Genomic DNA, 22654 nt, shown 5'->3' on the forward strand with positions numbered 1-22654 from the left:
TTGATCTTCTGGAAGCTGTTGCATGCCAAGCTTTTCATATAAGCAACTATACCTATAAATGTAAGAAGTAAAATATATTTACCTTTATGTTAGTGGCCAAGTAATCAGTGAAGTTTGTCAAATACATGTAACACGTACAAATGTGGTGCTAATAGAGAACAAACATTTTACTAGAAAAACCAAGGCAAATATAAAAAATAGTATCTTGTAACCTTAAGGAGCCTATACGTAGCATAATACAGATGAACCAGGATTTTTTATGTCAAATATGCAGGTGATACTGTATTACACCAAGCATTTTCAGTATTTGCTTGATATTTAGATGATCTCTAAAATCAGAACGGTAGAAGTCCTGCCTTTAGCCACACTGCTGAAGACAGTGAGAATTACTTCTCTGTTACCCAGGGTAAAGTGAAATTAAAAGGTTTTCCTTACCAAGGAGCTGCCTGGTCTAAGATCAGTCCTCTCCACGGCAGTGGATCTTATGCTAAGGAGATAACCCAGCATTACCATGCAGCTGAAAAAGAGATTGCACCTGCTCATCTCCCAGTCAGCTCCTTTGCTCAGCTCAGTGTTGGTTTATGAAGCAGAGAAATGCAGTGCAGCCAGTGTCTCTGGTCCTGGTCATTCCCATCATGAGCACATCTGGGATGGGAGTGGGATGATAGATGACCCTGGTTGTCTGTGCTCCATATGGAGTCCCCAGAAAGCATAAAGGCACTTAGTGGAGACTATAAGTCTTCTCTGACCTGCAGGCCCTCCCACTCATGACTTAGATTTTGTTCATGGATGATGGGTCACTTTCTACCTGAACACAGCTCTTATAATAATTTACTGTACATATATTCATATGTATACATGCTATCTAGGCTTTCCAAATGGTTGGTTTTTTCTGGTGCCTCTTGTATAACTTTCAACATCACAAGGTTTGCTTAGATTTTTTCTATTAAAAAAATAAGTATTTAAATAACAGGATTTTATTCTGTCAAAAGTAAAAAAGATAATGTTACTCTGCTTCTGGAGATACTTGGTTTGTGCGCTCAGACTTTTATCCTTAACTTAATTTTAAATCTGCACCTACCATTCCCATAATTCCAGCGGGTAGTTTTTAAAAAACAGTGTGGGCCAAGCACCTGAATTCTAAAATCTGGTTTGGATCAAAATATACATTTTCCAGTCTGATTTTGGTGAGTACATCTTTGACCAAGAGCAAGTCAGCATAAGTTGCAAACTGCAAAAGCAAAATGTTTCTCCTGAAAATGCATAGAAAACACAGATTGAGAAAGAAACACATCTTATGATAGTGATACTGAGGGGGAGAGAAATGCAAAGCATATGAAGGAAGGAGCTGTATCTCTTTGACCATATCATGCAAACCAACATCACCAGCACTTGGGTGTGGGAGAGTTGCATGTAGTTACACATGGGCACACATTGCACATTACACAAAGTAACCTCCTGTAGTGCAGTCACTGCTCAAGGCTGCTTTTGCTTGCAGTGAGAGAAGAAGGACCAGAGTCATAAAATCAATGCTGATGCCCTCTAAATATTGGCTGAAGATAATTGTTTCTTTTAAAGATAGCCTTGTGAGGTCCTGAAATTGGATTATGAAGACAATCTTAAATGCCATAAGGAGAGTTAAATATTTCCTGCTCCAGCAGAGCGCAGTGACCATCTTCACTGCTATGAAATAATGGCAAAGAAGTTTTGACAGGGATTCAGAAGGTCATTGAAATGGTTCCTCTGCCAAGGCAGGTGAGCTGGGCCTGAATCATCCCCAGTGCTGACTGTGCTGATTTGTGTTTTGTGAAACTCACAATACCACAACCTGGTTAGTCATTTTACCCCAATTCTTCCTTTTCCTACAGCAGTAGTACATGCTCTGCAATGGGAGCCTTCTCAGCTCTTGATTTCACAGGTAAAAACAGCTGATCTTTATAAGGATGAGGGCAACATGCTGATCTGTATTTGTGACGCTGAGATTTACTTTATTTTCTCAACTATGCTCTGAATGCTCAGTAAAGGGGTTCCTAAATACAGATTTGGGATCCATCTGGAAGTACATAAAAAGTTGTGCAGAAGGCAGAGAGGGCATGTTCACACTGCAGGTTCTTGTGGCTTGGGATCAATTACTGTTTCAACGCAAATACCTTTTAGGTTACAAATCCTCAAATTTTTGAGCAGTATTTAGCTTCACAGAGACACACCAAATTTTAAAAATTGCTAGCAGTGGAAATGTCGGTATCTTCACATTTTCAGTGTTTCAGATATCCATCTTTGTAAGTCTGCTCATATTTTGCTTATTGAAGCTGGCAAAGAATGGGAGAACAGAAATTCACCATTTTTGTGGGGTTGTTCTTATCCTAAAGCAGAGTTATTTTGCTATGTGAGCACTCTGTAATGTTCTAATTAAGGTAGCATTATTGCTAACAATTTTAATACAGAGAAAATTGTCTGTTTTACTTTTGTTGCTGTTTTATTTCAGATAAAATATATTTATTAAGTAAATAAAATAAAAATGAAGTCTTTCAACATCCCACGCCACAACAAATATTTTAATTTGTGCTGTGTTTCTGTACCTCGTAAAGACTAACAACCATCATCCATCTAAATCTATCTTCCTGATAGATTTGGTTGCTCAGAGCAACCACACAAAACCTTCTGCAAGAGGAAATGCTCACTAAACTGGATTTTTGTGTGTTGGATGTGGTGTTTGAGAGGAAGCTGATACTGCAGAGGTGATAAATGTGAGGTTGCTTTCCTCTTAAAATCCACCCTGAATCCACTGATTCAAGTGTCAGCTCCATCCATACTTTTTGATTCACTTATACATCAATTATGTGTTTCTGCTTTCTTGTGAAATCTATTTGAGTCAAACCAACCTGCTGTCATAATTGGGATTATTGAGGTTGTATCAGCATTCTCAATATTACTGTCACTAGTGTTTGGTGCTATTTATAAAGCAGAGAATAAAATGTACCTTATGTGTGCAATTATGGCATTTCAAACCATGTTGAGATGAAGAAAAATAGCATTTCCCATTGGAAAATATTTTGATTAGAAATTACTCAGTAAGTACCTTTAAAACTCAGCCTTTCCTACAAAACTAAAGTGTGATGACAGCTCTAAAGTCAGTGTGTATGTTAGACCAATTTTTTAGTGGCTGGAAATCATCATCCCTTGATTGCAGCCAAAGCTTCCATAAAGACTGACACAAGCACACCAAAGCTGCAAACAATATCCTAAACCTCAGCTCCTGACTCTGACTTTCCAGAGCACTCTACTAAACAGAGCAAGAAAATATCATTATAGAAGAAAGAAAACAATCAGTATAATGGTAAAGCATTTCCATTTTGTACATCCACATGAACGTAACTGACTGTGAAACAACTTGCACTTACATGTTGTAAACTTTACATTATTAAAACCGACATGTTCATTATTAAACTCTCTATATTATGCACATTTCTTTTACAATCATCTCATTTTTGTCTTTAGAAAGCAGGAATGCCTTCTGCAGCCCTCCTGGGAAGTGCAGTATGCCCCAAAGCTATCCAGAATAATACAGATTCATATCAGAGCCACTTTATTGTCTTTAACAACTGGCTCCTCCGTTTCCTATTGTTCACTGGTGAAAGTAGAAATAGCAATATGAGAAATACTGTTGTTTGAAAAAATACTGTCTTTGTATTCCTTGAAGTCTGAAAAATAGGTATGTGGCTTGAACAAACACACACAATGGTATTTTCTTGTGAGTGCCCCGCTGGATTGACCATGTGATGATCTGCACCGCCAGCAGATGATTCCTTCTTGTTCCTCAGCTCTTCTTTTGTTCTAGAGTGGCAGAGCTGGCAGCTTCCTCCTCATTCTGGGGACAACGTGCCATGGTGCACAGCTGGTGGGTGTGCTGGTGGTGAAAACAGAGCAGCCTCCTTACCTGCAAGGCATGGCCTCATGTATGGATGGACAGGGTGAACCTGGTCCCTTTTCACAGTGCTGGCTTTACAGCTCTGCCTCCTGAACTCACTCCTGGAAGGGACTTTTCCAGTGAGATGCTAACTCGTGTAGCTAGACATGTACATTTTTTCTCCACTTAAAATCTACAAATTGAGGGTAAAGCTTAGACTCTGGTTGTGTCAAGGAAGGAAAATCAGCCTGGCTAGATACAATATTTAAAAATGATTTCAAGTCACTGTGGAGGAAATGGCCTCATGTTTTTGAAGTCTACACTGAACTCCTTCCTGACCATTGAAGAGAGTTGTTCATTGCTCATCCAAGTTAACAGGGATTTGTGTGCTAATTTCAATAGAAACAGAACTAGATCATAAAGAATTTTGGCAAGACTGTGTAATGATTAGGAACTCAGGAGAGCAAGCAGATTCTAAAAGTAAATGCTTCCTGTGCTAAGATATTGATTCTTGATTTCTTTCATGGTTACATTTTCTGCCATGATCACAAATTTATAACAGAAACAAGCATTCATCTACCACTCAACTCAGAATGCCTGTTAAATAAAACATACTTCCCAAACTAATTTCACAGCTTATTCAGAGTGAGAGAATTGTGTCTTAATGATGAGTTTCTGGGTAGAGTAACAGGCTGACAATTTTTCCTATAAATAAATATTCTTGAACTACCAGTATTGATAAATGAAATCTATTCTGAGATGTCTTCAGGACTTGTGTCATTAAGCCTGAAGAATTGATTTGTTTCTCTGTGTTTGAGATCTTGAGATGCAATGATTATTTCACCTTGATTTGCTTTATGCCCCTGCTAAAGTGATGATAATAATTTGGACTATCCTTTGGGGATGGTATTATTTTGTGGCATTCTTTGGAAGGCATCAAGATTTCAATAATTTGGAATGACTTTCTGCTGTTCATATGGTTGATTTTTCTTGCAATGTGCAAGATCTTTTAAGCGGTCATTCAGCTCATTTAAAGAGAAAAATGAATGACTCCAAGTCAGTTACCCTTTGTGAAAGTTGATGGTAGAAAATCTAGTGTTAAGGAAAAGTACCAAAACCAAAAAGTGCTGAAAGTTTCCAATTGTCACATACTGGTTCTTTCTTTCCTATTTGCTATTATCTACCTGTGGCTGTTACAAATGTCAGATGGTCACCTCATACAGGTTCTAGAAGATGTGGAGATTACACAGCCTCATGGGCAGGTCCATGTTCACTCCCGGCTGCAGTGCACAGGAAGAAATGCTATTCCAGGCCTGCATTACACTCTCTCTACATCATTGCTGTCAGAGGTTGATGTGGTTTGAATAGGATGTGTCCTTCTGCCTGGGCCTAAACTCTGACACAGCATCTTGGATTTCCTCACTCCCACCCTTCTCCCCAGTTTTCTCACAAGCAGAGCATGAAATGATGTGTTTGCAGTGGCTGGTGCTGAGCTAGGCACACGTGTCTCCAGATTTCAACGCAACGAGTTCGGAGTCCTCAATGTATCTTCCATTTAACTGTTCATTGTTGGCATCATGATGGTACAGGTACACAGGGACCTCAGTGATGGACGTGGCCGTGTAGGAGGTAGATCGTGTGGAACAATGCTCGCGGCGCCTTTGGCCCCACTGGGCTTTGTACTGTGTCCATTGCCTCTTCAGAGCTCCTTGCACCTGCCAGGGAAACACACTGCTAGCGTGAGGCATGATATAAACACCTGAGACAGGAGAGGAGAGGAGAGGAGAGGAGAGGAGAGGAGAGGAGAGGAGAGGAAAGGAAAGGGAAAGGAAAGGAAAGGAAAGGAAAGGAAAGGAAAGGAAAGGAAAGGAAAGGAAAGGAAAAGGAAAAGGAAAGGAAAGGAAAGGAAAGGAAAGGAAAGGAAAGGAAAGGAAAGGAAAGGAAAGGAAAGGAAAGGAAAGGAAAGGAAAGGAAAGGAAAGGAAAGGAAAGGAAAGGAAAGGAAGGAAAGGAAAGGAAAGGAAAGGAAAGGAAAGGAAAGGAAAGGAAAGGAAAGGAAAGGAAAGGAAAGGAAAGGAAAGGAAAGGAAAGGAAAGGCTGATGCTGCAGCTGAATTATTGCCCCTGAAATGCCTAATGAATTTTGATACCTGAAGAACCTCAGCCTTGAGTAATGAGAATTACCATGAACGGCAAAGTGTAAGTGCACTTCATGAGCTTGCTAGGACTAGTTTTGTAGGAAGAGTTAGAGGATCAGGACAGCCAAACAGAGATTTTATTCTTTAAGGACAGGTTCTGTGCTCACAAAATATAGAATGGTCCTCTGCATAGCAGAGGATGTCAACCTTTGAACAGTCAACTGTTAAGGAAAAGATATTTTTTTCAACATTTACATTAAGAGTGGTGTTATACATGGTATTAGGAAATGATTTAAACTACTGAGTCTTGCCAGGGAAGAAGAAGGACTTCTCCAGCTGCATGTCCATGCATGACAGCTCTTGATAGAAGAGCAGAAAGTGGGCAAATCCTGTCTCTTTTTGTTTAGATGAATGATTCTGAACACACAAAGTGAGAATAGCAGCAGTTTGGCACAATAATCTGATGTAAATGACCCTCTCCTCCAGAGGAAGGCAGGTGTAAGTAAGGCACTGTGATGACAGGAGTCTACCAGTTTCTGTGGTCCTACTGAGGTGGGCACTGTTTGTCATTTGGAGAATGTATTGCTAGTCACCTTTTCCTAACACATAAAGGAAAAAACCAAATGGCTCCGTGGAGGTTAATTAGATACCGAGTGCAGGAAAGGCATATGGTCACAATGGAACTTTAATTACTTGGGCTCTGAGCAATGTTTACGATGCCAATGTTGAAAATTAAAGTGAAATAGCTGCATGTGGGGATGTTTTATGACTCTATGACCCAAGTTTATTAGTGAGAAAGAATTACTGGGTCAAAGAGTAATGCAGTGGCAGCACTTGATACAGCAACATTACACGAGTTAAACTTTGTAAAGATTTTAGCCACTTTAAAATTGCTTTTTGATGTTACAGTATGAATATTTTAGCTTCGCTACCCCAGAAACTACGGGAAGGGACTGGAAGAAGAAATCTTCAGAAGTACTAGGACAGTGACTTTCCCCATATCTCACTGAGGCATTAGGGCAGACACAAGGAGGATGCTGCAGAAACCTTGTGTGTGCACAGCAGCTCTGCCTGCCCGCAGCCACCTGTCCCCCACTGCACCACAGTCACCAGCCAGCGTGCACTTCTGGCCCTCACCTCTGCCCCAAGCTGACCATGTTTGCATTTCACAGCACTTCATCCATTCAGATTCATGTCAGCATCTTCAGTGCAGGCAGCAAGAGCCTGCTCTTAGAGACTTCTGTTCCTTTCCTAGTCCTCTCCTTCCCCTGAGCCCTGCACAGACCCCAAGGCTTTGATCGCTCTTGCACGGGGAGAAGAGCTGCTGTGCAGGTGAGAAGCTCCTGATAAGCTCCCTAGCTGCTCTCAGCTGAACTGGAGTCTGCCATAGGTCTGGAGATGATAGTGTGGCTATCTGGAGAGAGAAGAACAATGTCCCTGAGTCTTACAGAGCCTGTCATGAGGAGTTTATAATTTTCTTCTTCAGAGGGAGTGATGCTTACATTGTATGTATGGTGGGTAGACAACAGCCACATCCCTTCCAGTTCAGCCCACGATCAGAAGTGCCATTATAAAGGTCTAAAAGGCTCCACAGAGCAGTGAGAGCACAAGGTCAAAGCATCTTTTTTTTGTTCTCTGCTGAACTGCTTGTTTGTACAAGGATCTGGCCACAAATGGATAATGGATTGTACAAGTTGCTGCATTTGAGTAGAACTTGCTAATCTAGTTTTCTGCCACGATTCCAAGAATCTCAGATGATCATAACTCAGTGCCAACTAAAACCATTCAGGCATGGATTTTAAATATATAAACAACATTACTGAAAATCACATGCACAGCCACGACGTATTAATGACTGGGGAGGCACCTGGGGACCATGAGGCACACGGGGATGCCTGCCACGCTTTCCACTGTGATGGCAGATAAACTAAAGCAACCACTGAAGCAGTGAAGAGCCCAAGTTTATTTACTCTGGTCTTCAAGACTTTAAAGGTTTTTCTGAGCCATTCACACCTCACTGGCACATAAAATACATGGCTGTTTTTTCCCCAAATAGACTTTCCATTCCGTTGTCCAGCCTTGCAGTCTAGAAGCAATCCCAGGCTTGAAAATGTGGTCTGGTGAGCAGACTATTGCAGAGACCTTGTATCATCTGTACAAAACTGTTGCTGTTGGACAGAGAAACTCCAGTTCTACTGGACACTAAAATTTTATATGAAAACATATAAGAAGATTTTTCATTTCGAAAGTAAAAAACCAAACATTGTTTATGTGTTCTTCCAGATGAATGCAGACATTAGTACAGCTTTCTATTATTATTTTTAGATGTCTTTCTATAGATGGCTGATGGTGCTAAAGTGAGGTTAGTGAGGCAGTAGTGATGAATGCACTAAAAAACACATTAAAGTGGTTCTGAGTTTAGCATTGTTTGTCCTGGCTAAGCTTCATGTATTTCAGTCTTGAAGTTAAATGTTCCAGTAGGAAAAAGTAAATCCCAGATTAGCCAAGCTTCTGCAGTACTAAAATTAATCTCCTTGCCCCACACTGAATTTTCTCATGAGAAATAATTTTAGCGTCTATGGCAGCAGATGTATGCAGCAGCTTGGAAACAATCTTACATCATAACTGAAGACCAGACTGTGTCTTTGGTCTGTGTACTTCTGCATACACCAAGACTGAGGGAAATTAGCTCAATTTTCTTGGTCAAACTCAGATTAGTGCTCCCTTTGGAAGGCCCTAATACCAGCTTGGCATTAGCCTGCTGCTGTTTTTCTATAGGCTTTGTGCCTTATACATCAACAGATTGTGTAACTGTAGAAATAAATGGGAAAAAGGATCACAATCCTTTCATCCTGTCCTGGCCCAGCCCAGCCCAGCCCAGCCCAGCTACTCTAGTGCATGAACTTTGCTGGGTGTTTATGGGTGATGTGCTGTTGCAAGTAGCACCAAACTGTCTTGAGTCTGTATTAGAGAGGTGTCATCTTTGACACTGCTCACCTTAATGGGAAATTCTAAAAAAAGCTACCCTAAATAAAATTTCCTAGAAGAAAATAATGAGAAGGTTTTTCAGCACTCCTGCCACTGACAATCTGCAAATCTGAAGCACACGCAGTGATCTTGAAAATGGGTGTAATGGTGAAAAGTACCCAAGCACCAATAAAATCACCCTCAGCAAGTCTGAAAAGCCTGCATCCTCACAGTCATTTGCTTTTACTGCCTGACTTTGATCCATGTTTCCGATCAGCTGCTCCACCCAGGAGTCATCAATCATGCATATTGGCAAGCAGATGCTTCAGATGTATTCCTGAGTGCATACTTTGAGAATTGTGTTCCTGGGGTTGTAAAGGTGGGCATGCTCTTCTGACATTGTAACTTTGCCAAAAGTACTTTGGAATTAGAGCTAGTTGAAACTAAGAAAATAATATACTTTAAGATACTTTATGTTTTCAGTGCATTTTATTGCGATCTTTCCTCATTTTTAACATTGCTACAACCTTTAATCTAGACAAATCTGAGTGTTCTCATTAGAGATGGAGAATCTACCTCTTGCACTAAAGCTATAAAACATAAAGGGGACTTGTTTTGCAAAATCTAATCTGAAAAAAAAATGCAGGGGACACTGGGGGAGTGAAGAAGAAAATATTCAAGACCAGGATTTTGGGATAACACATTGTTTGGAGGAGACACTGGAGTACTGCTTGCACACAGTGATGCAGTCACTCTTATAGGCAGAGGATGCTTCAAAAACTGCCTCACTGGTCTCTACTTTCTTCACAGTAGGTCCTCCATGCTAGGGAGTATCAGAAGTTTGTCTTTGTTTCCAGGGCATGGATATTCAGCTGTGTCAGAGTGATGACAGTAAGGCAGAAGGAGAAAGATGATAGTAGGCTGCAGATACTGGGGACAGAAATGTGTTAGGAAAAGAGTCGTACATGTCTTCAACTTTGTTTAGTTGGATGCATGAAACCGTGAACTTCTGTAGCATGATCTTTACAGCTCTCACTTTGTGTTAGGTTCTGATGTGATTAGCTGCTCACATTTTGCCATTCTCTGTCATGCCTCCTGAGGAGCCATGCGACAGAACTGCAGCTGAAGACTCTCATCTTTTTTATCCTTCAGTTTCTCAGTACATTTACACAGGGAGCCAACCAGAGGCAAATGTACAGAGATGCTGATAGACAATGGCAGAATTTAATACTCTCTGCTATCCTGAATGTCATCAAATCAGCCAGTAACACCTTATCAGTAAGATAGCCTGCTTCCAGTCTCTATCAAAACATCAGTGTGGTCATGTCATTACATGAAATTTGCTGGTTTCTGATAATACACAGGGATAAAAAGGAACACAAATGTTTTTCTAGGTTTACTTAGTGAGTATTAGCATCACAAAGTTTGTTCTGTATCTAATTCATCTGCTCTGTATTGAAAATGAACTTTTTAATGGACTTCCTAGCTTTGCTAAGATATATGGTGTTTTATTTCGCTGCAGTTGAATGCTCTTGATGTGCTGAAAAAGCTGTATTTCTGCCAACCACCTTTGGAAAATGGCTTGCTGCAGGAATTTAAATGGTTCTTGACATATTTTAACTTACTAGTATTTGTAAAAATAAAGAAGTAGTAAAGTGAATCTAAAACCCACTGTAGGTGTATATTCATACATATGATCCAGCTGTAAGAGATTAGGAGAGATCTTTGCCTCAAGGGTTTTTATTTCTCAATTGCTACACAAGAAACATTGCCTGTAAGAAGGCCAGTGCTAATCCTCAAAGGAGCTCAAGTAATTGCACTCGTCCACCTCTGACAGCACTACCAGGGATGGATTTGCCATGGCTCTGGCCTGACCTCCCCACTGCATTCTTCAGACAGATCTCTGAATGTCTTCTCTGCTTCTTACTGAGAATTGTGGTCCTTCCTGCTGTTCTGGGGCAGGAAGGGGTGTAAAACATTTTCCTCCTTTACTTAGATGTCCATCTCAAACTTGCAGATAGTAGGGCAAGAGTGTCATGCCTGTACCTCCCTAGGTGCCATCTGCTCTGTAGTGGTCACAGACCTGATGAATCTGTTCAGGGATATTCCAGTCACACTCTGCACTGAGCTGTCAGAAGTGCACACCACTGCTTGTGTGTAGAGAGTAAAAGCGACCTGGTGTGGTTTCAAAGTTTGTAGTGTGACATGCTTCACATCTACATTAATGAACAGCAGGATGATTATGTTACAAGCTCTGTTCATTTCCTGCATTTCATGTACTTACCTCACCATTGAAGAAGCAGAATATGGTAGCTACAAGTAAGCCCTAAGAGAAGCAAAATAAAAGAGTTTAGGGATCAGAATATATACACTTCATAATGTTTTGGAAATTTGGACTTTGGATACAAGATAAAAACATTAATCCACTTTCTCTGCATCACAGACACACCCCATCTTTCACAGGTGTGCTATTAAAAGGCTTTTTTTGTCTTTTCATAATGTTTTACTATTTTCCCCCTGCCCCATATTACTATAGTTTATATAGATTATAGATTATCTGTTATGGCTATGAAGTTATTTATATATAAGAGATGTAGAGAAGGAAAATAAAAGGTAGGTATGTATTTTGCTTACAGAGGAGAACCACACTGCCACGGATTTTGCTGAAGAGATGGTAGAGGAATTTTGTCCTATATGTTGCCACTGACTCTTCAGGGTGTAGCTATCCAGTAAAAATTGCCAGACACAGAGAATCCAGCTGTCCCAGGAAGGCTTTAAATTGAACTGTATGTCAGGATAAGTGAACTGGTATGTTGGGCATCACAATGGACGGAGAGGACATGAGAAGAGGTGTAAGTGGCCAGAAAAAGGAAAAAAACCTACCACAGCACATGAGTTAGAGGGTAGGGAGGCAGAAAAAAGAGACACTGCACATGATAGCTTGGTCATACATGGCTTTAAGTTAATTTCATCATCACCAGAGTTGTTCAGATAGCATTTCACTCCTGCTATAAGATTAAACAGAGCCAAGGCAGGAATATGACATGGCAAAGTGGGAAATTAATAAGAGAGAAAATTCTTGCACAGAGAGCCTGCCATTCAGGATTATGTAGTTACACTGGTCCATGTCCTAACTGCACTCGCTCTTATTAAAATAGCATTACATAGCATCACTGGGAGCCAAATGCCTTAATTTTAAATTACTTAAAGCAGTTATTATAAACTAAGCGTATGGCAGTTTGTGAAATTGAGGGGAAAACTGCAATGCAGCTTATGTTCCCAAGGGCTGCTTTGAAGAGCTTTACAGCTGTATCTTTTCTATAAAACCTTCATTTAAATGATTACCAGTTGAATTGTAGATAATGCTTTGCAAAATGCCTTGGACTCTCAGATGCATATTTTGCACCACAAACAGAACAAGAAATAACTTTTAAACAAAATGCTTATATAGAGATACGCAGGCTGGTTTGGACAAGTGCTGACCACTTGAATAATGACAATTATTTTTCTTGAATAGATTTTCTCTGATGCAGAATTTTTAATTTGACGTAAATTCAAATATCAACATGAAACAGCACGTAGGAGGAGGATGAAGGGTAGACATAGTGAGAAATAACAATTTCTTTTCATTTTTTGGCAAAGCAGTGAGTATTTTCAAAAAACTCAAATCCCATCATGCAGTAAGAAATACACAATAGCTTGTCCACAAGCTTTGGGCTGAGAAGCTCCACAAAGTCAAACAAAACCTTACAGCTCTAAAGCAGGACTTTGCCAGACCAGACACTCCTAAATCAAAAGTTTTGCAATGGCAGAAAATGCGCCGGTTCCTCGCAGCCTGTACCAATGCTGCTTGTGCTGTGCACAGCTGGGCACAACCTCTGCTCTTGAACTGCTCTGGGCACCTTGCACCAGGGGTCTGCTATTCTGCTAAATGTGCTTTCACTAGCAGCAGTCAGCCACAATGGCAAACCAGATGGATCTGGATCTCCTCTGGGAGCAGGGATGCTGAGGGACGCTCAGGGACGCTCAGGGACAGTCCACATGAGGCACAGGAAATCAGAAGACAGCATGGGGAGAGAAAGAAGCAGGAGGAGAGAAAGAAGCAAGGAAATTTTTTTCAAGTTTGCTCTTCAGTGAGAGTGGGGGGAATATGGAAACCTCAGTTCACCTAAAGACAGAAATTGAACCTGAACTATTGAAGGGAAGCCATTTTCCGTTTCAATTCCTGCATGGTATTGGAATTCTTCTGTTACATCTTGCAAGTGCTACACTTTTCTGCTATTCAAGAGTTTAGATCCCTTAACTAATGTTTTCTCTTGTCAACTTCAGACAGAAAAGCTAAATAGGAAGGTGGAGAGATGCCTCATATCCCTTTCACTTTCTCTTCTAGTTTAGAGTGAGCTGAAAGCACACCCGGCTTCTTGTTATTTTTAGACCATGCACGTTGTACATGTTCTGGCTGAAGAAATTATTTTCTCTAGTCTGTTCCATGTATATCGCATTGCCCTTCTTCCACCTGCCATGGCCCTCTGGACTCAGCCATCTATCTTTCTATTATTTCTACTTCTGTTTCTGTTTCTGTTATTTCTATTTCTATTTCTATTTTGTATTTGTATTTCTATTTCTATTTCTATTTCTATTTCTATTTCTATTTCTATTTCTATTTCTATTTCTATTTCTATTTCTTCTTTTCATACATAAAGTTTTGCTCATAGTTCAGAGGGATATTGTTATCTTCAGCTGTAAAGCTACAGAGTTTTCAGTAGCAGACACCAGCTTTGTCTCTCTGGAGGGCTTGGGATGACCATAATTCTACAGTGGATCTATTAAAACATGTGACAGACTACATGTAGGTTAATTTAAGGCCCATGGGTTATTTCTCATATCTCTTTGACACATATCTTCCAAATTCTAACTGCTACTGGTTTTTGCTCAGGATACAACTCTTGCTGAGCATGAAATGTCTAAGTCAATTATATCTCTCTGCCACTGTGTGGAGTTGCTAACCAACACAGTTAGTGTTAGTCACACTAACCTGTGATATATTGTCTGCTCCCAGCAAGATAATGTTGGCTGTGGTGTTGAAAGTGGAAATGAGGAATATATCTATTTTAGGATGAGGGCCTTTAACGACTTCTTCTGAAATTCTTTATTTCTGAAACGATGTGATGAACAAATGAATATGGCTTTCAGCTGAATCCTGCCATAGGGACTGTCCAGAGACAGCAGCTCTCAGACTTTCACATACCTTACTTTATTAACACAGTATTGAGTTTTTTTCCACCGTTGAAGTGACTATACTGGCCTAAGTAAATACTGTCTTTGCTTGACAGTATTTAATTTGTATCTCATTCTCCTAGAAGACATGAGTGTCTTGAAGAGAAGTTTGAGTAATTTGCTCAGGTTAGAAATGAACAAATAAAAAATACCAATGCAGATACTGCAAATTTACATAGGTTACTCATCCTCTTTTTACTTTTTTATTCAAGCTTATGTCTCCATAATTCAAGAAAGCATATATAGGAGCACTTATTCCTGCTGTTCCTGACCATGTCCAGGTCCCTAGTTCCTGCCCTAATCAATCATACACTGTGTAGCTGTTGAGATTTTAGTGGGGTCATATATTCGTTATTGATATTAGAAGATAATTTACAGGTGGTCATAACATAAAAATCAGTTTTTTATTCTTTATGTGGACTTTGCTCCACGTCCATTCACTTCTCACTTCTGGAGCTGAATGGACAGCAAAAAAAAAAAAAAAAAAAAAGCGTGGCTGAGGTTGTTCATAGAAGTACATCCCATTCTCACCTCTCTCATTTTGGCAAAGATAAAAAGCTTTGAGAAAAACAGCAGTGCTTTTCTCACCACCTTCACTCACAGCACACCCATACAATGTCTCTGAGGTAAATGACTGCGTTATGAATTGTTAATTTATGTTACATGAAAAAAATAAGCAAAGCAAAAAACATGTCTATGCAGTTTCTGCTGCCACTGAGGTGGGGAGATTATCATGAGAGGGCTGAAGACAGCAGCAAAATGACAGAGACATCCCATCAGCCAAAGCTCATGCTTTGCTTCTCCTGCTTCCTATGGGGATTTTATTACTGTCATATTTTGCATGAAATTTTCATACAAAATTGCCACTTTATTATATTTAGCTTACAAAATCTGTTTTCCCTAACCTTAATTGGCTTGAAATATTAAAAAGTTTTTAAACTACTAATAATTCAAAGAGAAAAAAAAGAAGATAAAGAAAAAAATGCTTATGTTGTCAAAAGCAGTCTTATAACCTTAAGTTTGAACAGAAGGAGAAAATATTTCTGCCTGGTTTTGCATTATAGAGGATATTTATTTCCCTTTAAACTGAGAAACAGATGGAATGAATACCTTCTAAAATACATTGAAATCTCTCACTATTTTTACCCAGCTACTTTTAAATGGGTTAATTTTGTTCTACATAAGGCTGAATAGAGAGCTGAATTTAAAACTTGGAGGCAGCGTAGATACATATGCAGTCCAAAGCCAGGCCTAAAAGATTCAAGATATTCTTGTACCAGAGCAGGCACCTCTGAGCTGCATCCTCCTGCCTGGCACGGTGGGTGCTGCAGTCCTGAGGGTGCTGCTTGGAAACTGCTGAGTGGCACATAAGAGATCTCACTTGTGGAGAAAAAGACAGTGATTATTTTCTGTTCAGCAGAAAAAAAAGCCCTTTTCATTTTCCAACAAAAACCAAGGCTCTTATGCTGAATAGCATTTTAATTTCTCATTAGAGGTAGACTTACACTTTTAGAGCCTCAGTCACCAAAGTATTGAGAAGAGCAGCTTTAGATGCTGTGTAGTGCTGTTGATTCAGGGGCTGTTCCTCCACCCCTCCCTCACAGACCTGCACAGTGACAGTGCCATTTTATGTAACCTGACAGCCTCTAAAAACCTGGCTTTCAGGTGCTAGAGATAGAATGGGACAGTTGGTGTAGGGAGCTTGAAAGCTGAGGCTTATTAATCCCCACGTTGGTTTGAGAGCTCTGGGGGGACTGTGTCTATATTTGGGACTAACTGATGCATCATGCAGGTAATTTTCTACTCTTCCTATTTTCTTGTCAGGCATTTGCTATGGACCAATGTCAGAAATGAGAAGCTGGGGTAGTGGTCCTCAGTAACAAAACCTCTGATGGAAGAGCAGCACCCCAATCTCTTTACAGCCTGGGAATTCTCAAAAGGTTGTCAGTGGTTCCAAGGATGAAGGAAGCATCAGCTCCAGTCCCAGCACCAGCAGAGGTGCAGGAGGCCCTGCCAGGTCATCAGGCACAAGCCACATGTCCTGCTCTATCTTGGAATAGAGACCTGAATGCAGATACATGCAGGACCGAGGGCTGTGGCTGTGCCTCTCCTTTGCAGGAGGCATTCCCTTTGACCAGGTGTACCGTTTTGTCTTCATTGGGCAGCATGATGGGGTTTTCAGGCATTTGAAAGATGTGTTTTCATGCCAGAGGTGTGCTGGTATATATGGTACCCTAATGCTTTACAGCCTGAGGGAGTTTGCATCTTTCATGTGATTTCAGCATTATCGACCAAGTTTTGAAAATCAGGTCCTTTAAGGTAGATCTGCAACTCACTGGCTCTTGTGGAGTGCAAATGTTCGCTTTGTGATGCCTAAGTTAGGAGCTCTGTGAAATAAGAGGGCTCTGTATGTTTGTCAATGAACACACAGCATCCCAATCCATGCACATCATTCCAGATAAGATGTGCTAGTTTTGTGTAGGGTAGAGTTAGTTTTCTTCACAGTGGCTGGTATGGGGCTCTGCTGTGGATGTGTGCTGGATACAGTGTTGATAATGCAGGGATGTTTTAGCTATGGCTGAGCAGGGCCTCCAAAATTCAAGGCCTTTGCTGCTTTTCATCTCGCACCACCTTGAGTGGGCTAGGAGTGCACAAGGAATTGGGAGGGGACACAGTCAGGAGAGCTGAACTCAGCTGATCCAAGGAATATCCCAGAGCATATGGCATCGTGATCAGCATATAAAGTGGGAGAAGAAGAAAAAGGGGGATATTAGGATTGGTGGCTTTTTTTTTGTCCCAGGTAATTTTTACATGTGATGGAGCCCAACTTCCCTGAGGATGGCTGAACCACTGCCTGGCCATGAGAAGGTGAGAATGAATTCTGTATTTTACTTTGCTTGCATATGTGGCTTTTGCTTTTTCTACTAAATTGTCTTTATTTCAACTCATGAGTTTTCCCTGTTTTCACTTATACCCCTCCAGTTCTCTCCTCCATGCCAGTGAAGGGAGCGAGTGAGTGGCTCTGTGGGGCTGAGCTGCCAGCTGGGGTTAAAAAACAATGTAATGATTGAAATGTCTCTCTCTTGCCTGGTGTACTTTTCATTTCAACTTTCTGGAGACTAAAGAGCTGATATTGGTGATGGTGAGAAGATATATGAACCTCCACATCTAGAGGATTAGTGAGAAGTTGTCTAGGTGGTCAGGAAAAGTGTATGCATTCCCGTTTGCAGAACAAAAGCCAGCCTTCCATTCTTTTTATCATTTAGGTATCTGTTCTTCAGATCTGTTAAGAACTGGTCAATTGTGTGAAAGACACATGCAGTAGACATTCAGTGTTCGTGAATTGTTCATATTTGAAAACCCACTCCTGCTTAAAATGGTGAGCATTGATGGCACCATCCCAAAAAGGGTGGGACAGATCAAAACCAGACTTCTGCTGTTATTCAGAAATTACTTCAGCAGAGGAAACCTAGCTTGTTGAAAAATAAAATAAAATAAAATAAAATAAAATACAATACTGGGGTGCTGTTTTTCAGCTGGGAAAACCATTCTCAGAAAGAAATAGCATTACATGGGGTTTTTTTGTGAACAAGTTCTTTCTTATCTTCAATCCTCTGAGTTTTACAATAGACTGCAGTTCTTGTTTGCGCCATTTCTGTGTACATGAATTATATAACTAACACATCAATCCTTCATGTTTGCTTAAAGAATTCATGTACTGTGAAAACCTGCCTCTCTTTCTGTTCTAGAAAAGGCATAAAATTTTCTCATTTAAGCAGTGCAGAAATGAAGAATGTATTAAATTTTGCACCAAAAAAATGGGTAATTTTTCCCAGGATGCCTGCTTATATGTGACTGACATGCCATGAGCTGCAAAACCCCACAGACTCTTGCTGGTGTCTGCACAGGCTGGTGTGGTGTGGGTCATGGGAGCACAATAGCTAGAGGGGAAACACAGCCACTACACAGGCTCAAACAGTATCAGTTAACGACAGAACCAGCCCTAGAAGAAAATGAGCACCAGATTATACAGCTGGTGATCAATCTTAAATATGCATACAAGAAATGTTAGGGAAAGGATTAAGAATGTTTATTTTAAATTTTATTTTAGTCTAAGGGGAAAAGGAAGAATTGCAGTTGGCTGCAGGCAACAGGACAACTGTACAGCCCTCCTAAAAGGCCACATTCCAGCAGGAAGCACACCAAGATTATACTGCAGAGGTGTCAAGAGTTCTTCCATGTGAGCAGAAGGAACCCACCAAGGATGGAACTTTCCTGCCTTGGATTCCTCCCTCACCGAACCCCCTTCATCAGTGCAGCCTCCATTTTAGCCTCAGTTTGGTGATTTTCTGTTGCATAATGATCACAGTTAGAATTTTTAATTAAGACAATTATAATCGATTTTGCAATCCTCCAACAACTGCACGGAATTTAAAAGATATTTTAAGACTAAAGTGATTATTGTAATACTCTGTCTTATCCTAACTCGCTAGAACTGCAATCAAATAACTTGTCACCAAAAAACTAATTTGGAGATATTCCTTTGTAGCTCTTGTAAATGAAAAAGTAACAATACAGGCAACAATAGAAATAACAAAGCTGTCATTCCTTTTAAGCAGAACTGTAATATAATATTTCATACACTTCAAAAGCAGACTTATAACTTCAGTCATTCTACCCATGCAGCAGCAGGAGCACCCACAGTTTTGAAGGCATAAGGACGACAGGCTGGATATATAATCTGACAGGGTTCATAGATTTTGGTAGCCTTATTTATAATTTCATTTAGGGAAAAAGCAGTCCTGAATTTTTAAGCCATTTTCTTAATAAAGCATTAAAATAATTTCTCCACTTACTCCTTCCATACGAATGGAAGCAAGAAATTAGTCACCATATTCACTCATGTTGACCACTACTCACAAATGCATTGAAAAAGTGCCTTTCCTAGTCAATATAGGTCTAGGTATATTCCAGTCAGTCAACCAGATAAGTCAGCATTTAAATGCATTTTGGTTTGGCTTGTTTTGTTTTCAAAAAAAACAAAAACCAAAAAACCAACTAGACTTACTGAATGATGCTGTATTTTCAGAGCGTTTTTGAAATCAAAATGTCAATCTGATAATTTAAACTGCCTAATAATAGAATTATAACTCCTAAATGAAGCTTAGTTATCTCTGCGTTTTCTTTTGTGTGTTGGCATTCCCTCTGAACAACAGTTTGCTAAGACTGCTTATTTTAACATTAAGGTCACAGCACTAGTTTTAGTCAATTTGAGCACTTCAACAGAAGTTGTGCTGGAACATGAAAGCTGTCTATGAACTCAGTTTTCTCTCCATAGTTTAGAAATAGTGTGAACTGATAATTCTGGTAACTTATTACATTGTTTCCTCTATCTTGTCTCTGTTCTTTACACAGTGGTGCTGCTTGTGTAAATGCAGATAATCCAATACTGTGAAGTGGCTAGAGAAGAAGTGAAAACCCAGTTATTTCAGCTACAGGGCAAAACTCCTGGCAACAGTATCTTTGAGTAAATTAGCTTAACATCAAACAATCCAAGTACACTGAAGCTGCTACACACCTGGTAATGCATTAGTATGTGCATGATGTAATCATATATTTCTCCAGCAAGTCGGTTTTCTGGTCTCCAGGGAATAATAACAAACTGAATTCCCAGTAAGGGCACCAGGATTAAAGTAGCTCTGACAGCTTTCATATACATGTTGGACTCAGCACGGTGGGTATCTCTCAGCTTTGTCACCAAAACTCGGACAATGTTCAGCAAAAAGAAAAAATTGACCTGCAAAAACAAAGCTATTGTAGATGAAAGCATTCAAATTAAACAGAGATTCAAAATAAAAATATTACAAAGCACATAAATGGCGGTAAACTGTAGCTTTCTAGCTTTATGGTATCTTATAACGGGCAGTTCCTTGGCAGTCAGGCCTTGGAAAACATCTTGAATATTTTCAGGAAAGATCTATTAAGCAGCTCTACATGCTTTGGAGCCTGCATGGATGCTTCAGGCAGGCAGGGATAAGTTCTAGGATGCACTGGATGTTTTGACACTGATGTGGGCAAATTCAGGGTTTCCAGGGAACACTAAATATTATTCTTATATTGGAAGTTTAAATGGGGTGGACAAATTGTCCCCTGGAAATAACCACATCTCTGTCCCGAGTCTGACAGTTGCCAAGCTATCTTGCCGCTTGGGATAAATTCCAGCATGTCCCCGGACACATGGGACCTATGGGAGCACACAATTTCCCTAAGGAATATGCTGCATGGACTAATGCTTCAGGCTTGTCTGTGAGCAGGGGTGTAAGGCTGTTTTTGAGGAAAACCTAGGGCATCTCTTGCCTCCACCAGACTGCAGGGACCCGGGGCTACTCTACCCACAGGGGACAGGTAACTGTTGCTGTCTCAAGGCAGAAAATTTTGCCCCTGATCCTTATAATCAGTTATACCAAGTAGTTCAGCATCTCCTCTCCTCAGTTATTTCTGGAAATCTGATCTCAGCATAGAGTAACCTGCCCTTGACCCTGGCTTCACAGAGAGCTCCTTGTGGGATGTGCTGAGAGCCTGCAGGAAGAGGGAGGGCAGACCCAGACTGGTAATGAGTTCAGTGATTACCCTGTGGACATCCCTGGATCACAGACCCCTTGGTCTCCAGTGTACCCAGATCACTCTTTTCCACTCTGCTGCAGTAAAATCAGGCACTGACACTTTGGAACTTTAATACACTTGCTTTTTCCTGCTAATTTTTTGAAGTAAGTGTGTAAGTGTATAACTTCCATAGATATTTCAAGAGCTCAAATCACACACACACACACACACACACACACACACACATATATATATATATATATATATATATATATATATATACACACACACCAGAAGTTTCAGTTGAATTTTTTCAGAACAGTGAATCAGCAAGCTCTGGTAAAACATTTAATCACTTCTAAACTACACTGGGAGACCTTTCAACTGTTTTACATTTGTGCTCTACTAGAAAAGAGGAATAATAAATTACTTCTGAGGTCCCAGTCAACATTAAATCTAAACCTTATTCTCCATCCTATTCTGACTTCACACACTCTGCTTAACCTTCACTTTTAGATTTTCTGAAAGTAACTGTAAAAAGTCAAAGAAAGACTTTACAAAGTTAAAACCCCTCAGCTCTTCTGAATCAGTCTGCCACTATGGGATATTTTTGTAGCAAATCAAGCAGGACATTCTGTAGACATTGACATCTTTGTAAGAAAAATAAGACTGGAAATGACATAAGCACAATATAGAAATAATAATGTCTTATTTTGAAAACAGCTAAAGATTGCTCTTTTCCCATAATAGTTGCTTCTTTATCCTTTCTGGTCAAGATAAACAGACTGGAATCACAATGAAAAAAAAAAGTTAAATGGCTTATCTCAGTTGGTAATTGGCATTACAATAGCAGATACAGTCAAGATTGAACCAATAAACCCACAATAAATGTGATTCTATGGGACCAACAGACTACCTATAAGGCAGGGAAGGATGGGCTATTTCATATAGCTGATGTTAAAGACTGCTTCTCCAGAAAGGTAGAAAGATTTTTTGTTTTTTCAGCTATTATATGGAATGTTGTTTATTTAATATTTTCCAAGTACTCACTGTGCTATTGTTCTCTGAGGCAATTATTGCAGGTATGTCCATGCAGGTGTTTGCAAGTAAGAGGCAGATAAAAAGAAGAAAGTGTACCTTGGGTGACACAATGACATGAGCTTGGAGCTTGGGTTGCGTAAAACCTGTTCTGCACTTGTCAGGAAGGTCGGGGTTACCATGCCCAACTGCTTGACTGGCATACCAGATGCTGTATGTATGCACATGGTCAAGCTGCACTTGGAATCTTGTCCTCCTACTCAAACACCTCAGCTTGAGTTCTTTCCCTGGACTCTTTTAGCTGCCAACCTTTGGAACCTACCAGCTCAGTGACCAGAAGAACCCATGCTGAGCAACCAGCTCACCCCAGCTAAAGCACAGTTAAATGATTGATGTTGCATAAATGCAGTGTATTCCTCTCAAGTACCACAGGAAAAAAGTGTTTTGTGAGCCTGTCCTTTGTAACACTGAGTAGAGAAAACCTCTGGTTACTTCTGGGTTTTGACCAAAATACTTCTAGCACATAAGCTTCTATTTTGTTTGGGTTAGTAGCATTTCTAAAATACTTATTATACTGTTGATAGCAAACAATATTCTTACCAATAAAGCTGCCATTACAGGTCCATGAACAATATAAAGCAAATGTGTGTCAACACTCATCCAGCAGCTGGAGGAGAAATACAGCATTAAAATTTGTTATTAACTTGAATAAAATTTGCTGCACAG

The 22654-nt window shown here is 40.1% G+C and overlaps 1 protein-coding gene across 7 annotated transcripts in view; it reads right to left on the reverse strand.

The window, feature by feature from the left end:
• Positions 1–1962: 1962 nt before the first annotated feature.
• The window catches only part of CALCR (calcitonin receptor), a 149773-nt gene continuing 129081 nt past the window's right edge, over positions 1963–22654 (reverse strand). For 3 of the 7 annotated variants that reach the window (XM_038128873.1, XM_038128872.1, XM_038128871.1), the window contains 4 exons: positions 22529–22595; positions 19866–20084; positions 11295–11336; positions 1963–5622 (listed from right to left, as the gene is read on the reverse strand). In XM_038128873.1, coding sequence (XP_037984801.1) covers positions 5401–5622; positions 11295–11336; positions 19866–20084; positions 22529–22595 — 550 coding nt within the window. In that variant the 3' untranslated portion in view covers positions 1963–5400. Of the gene's footprint in view, positions 5623–8116; positions 8212–9789; positions 9941–11038; positions 11103–11294; positions 11337–19865; positions 20085–22528; positions 22596–22654 lie in introns of those variants that run through there. The other 4 variants (XM_038128870.1, XM_038128877.1, XM_038128875.1 and 1 more) reach the window with 4 other exon arrangements.

Source organism: Motacilla alba, chromosome 2, assembly GCF_015832195.1.
Source record: "Motacilla alba alba isolate MOTALB_02 chromosome 2, Motacilla_alba_V1.0_pri, whole genome shotgun sequence".
NCBI classification, from domain to species: domain Eukaryota; kingdom Metazoa; phylum Chordata; class Aves; order Passeriformes; family Motacillidae; genus Motacilla; species Motacilla alba.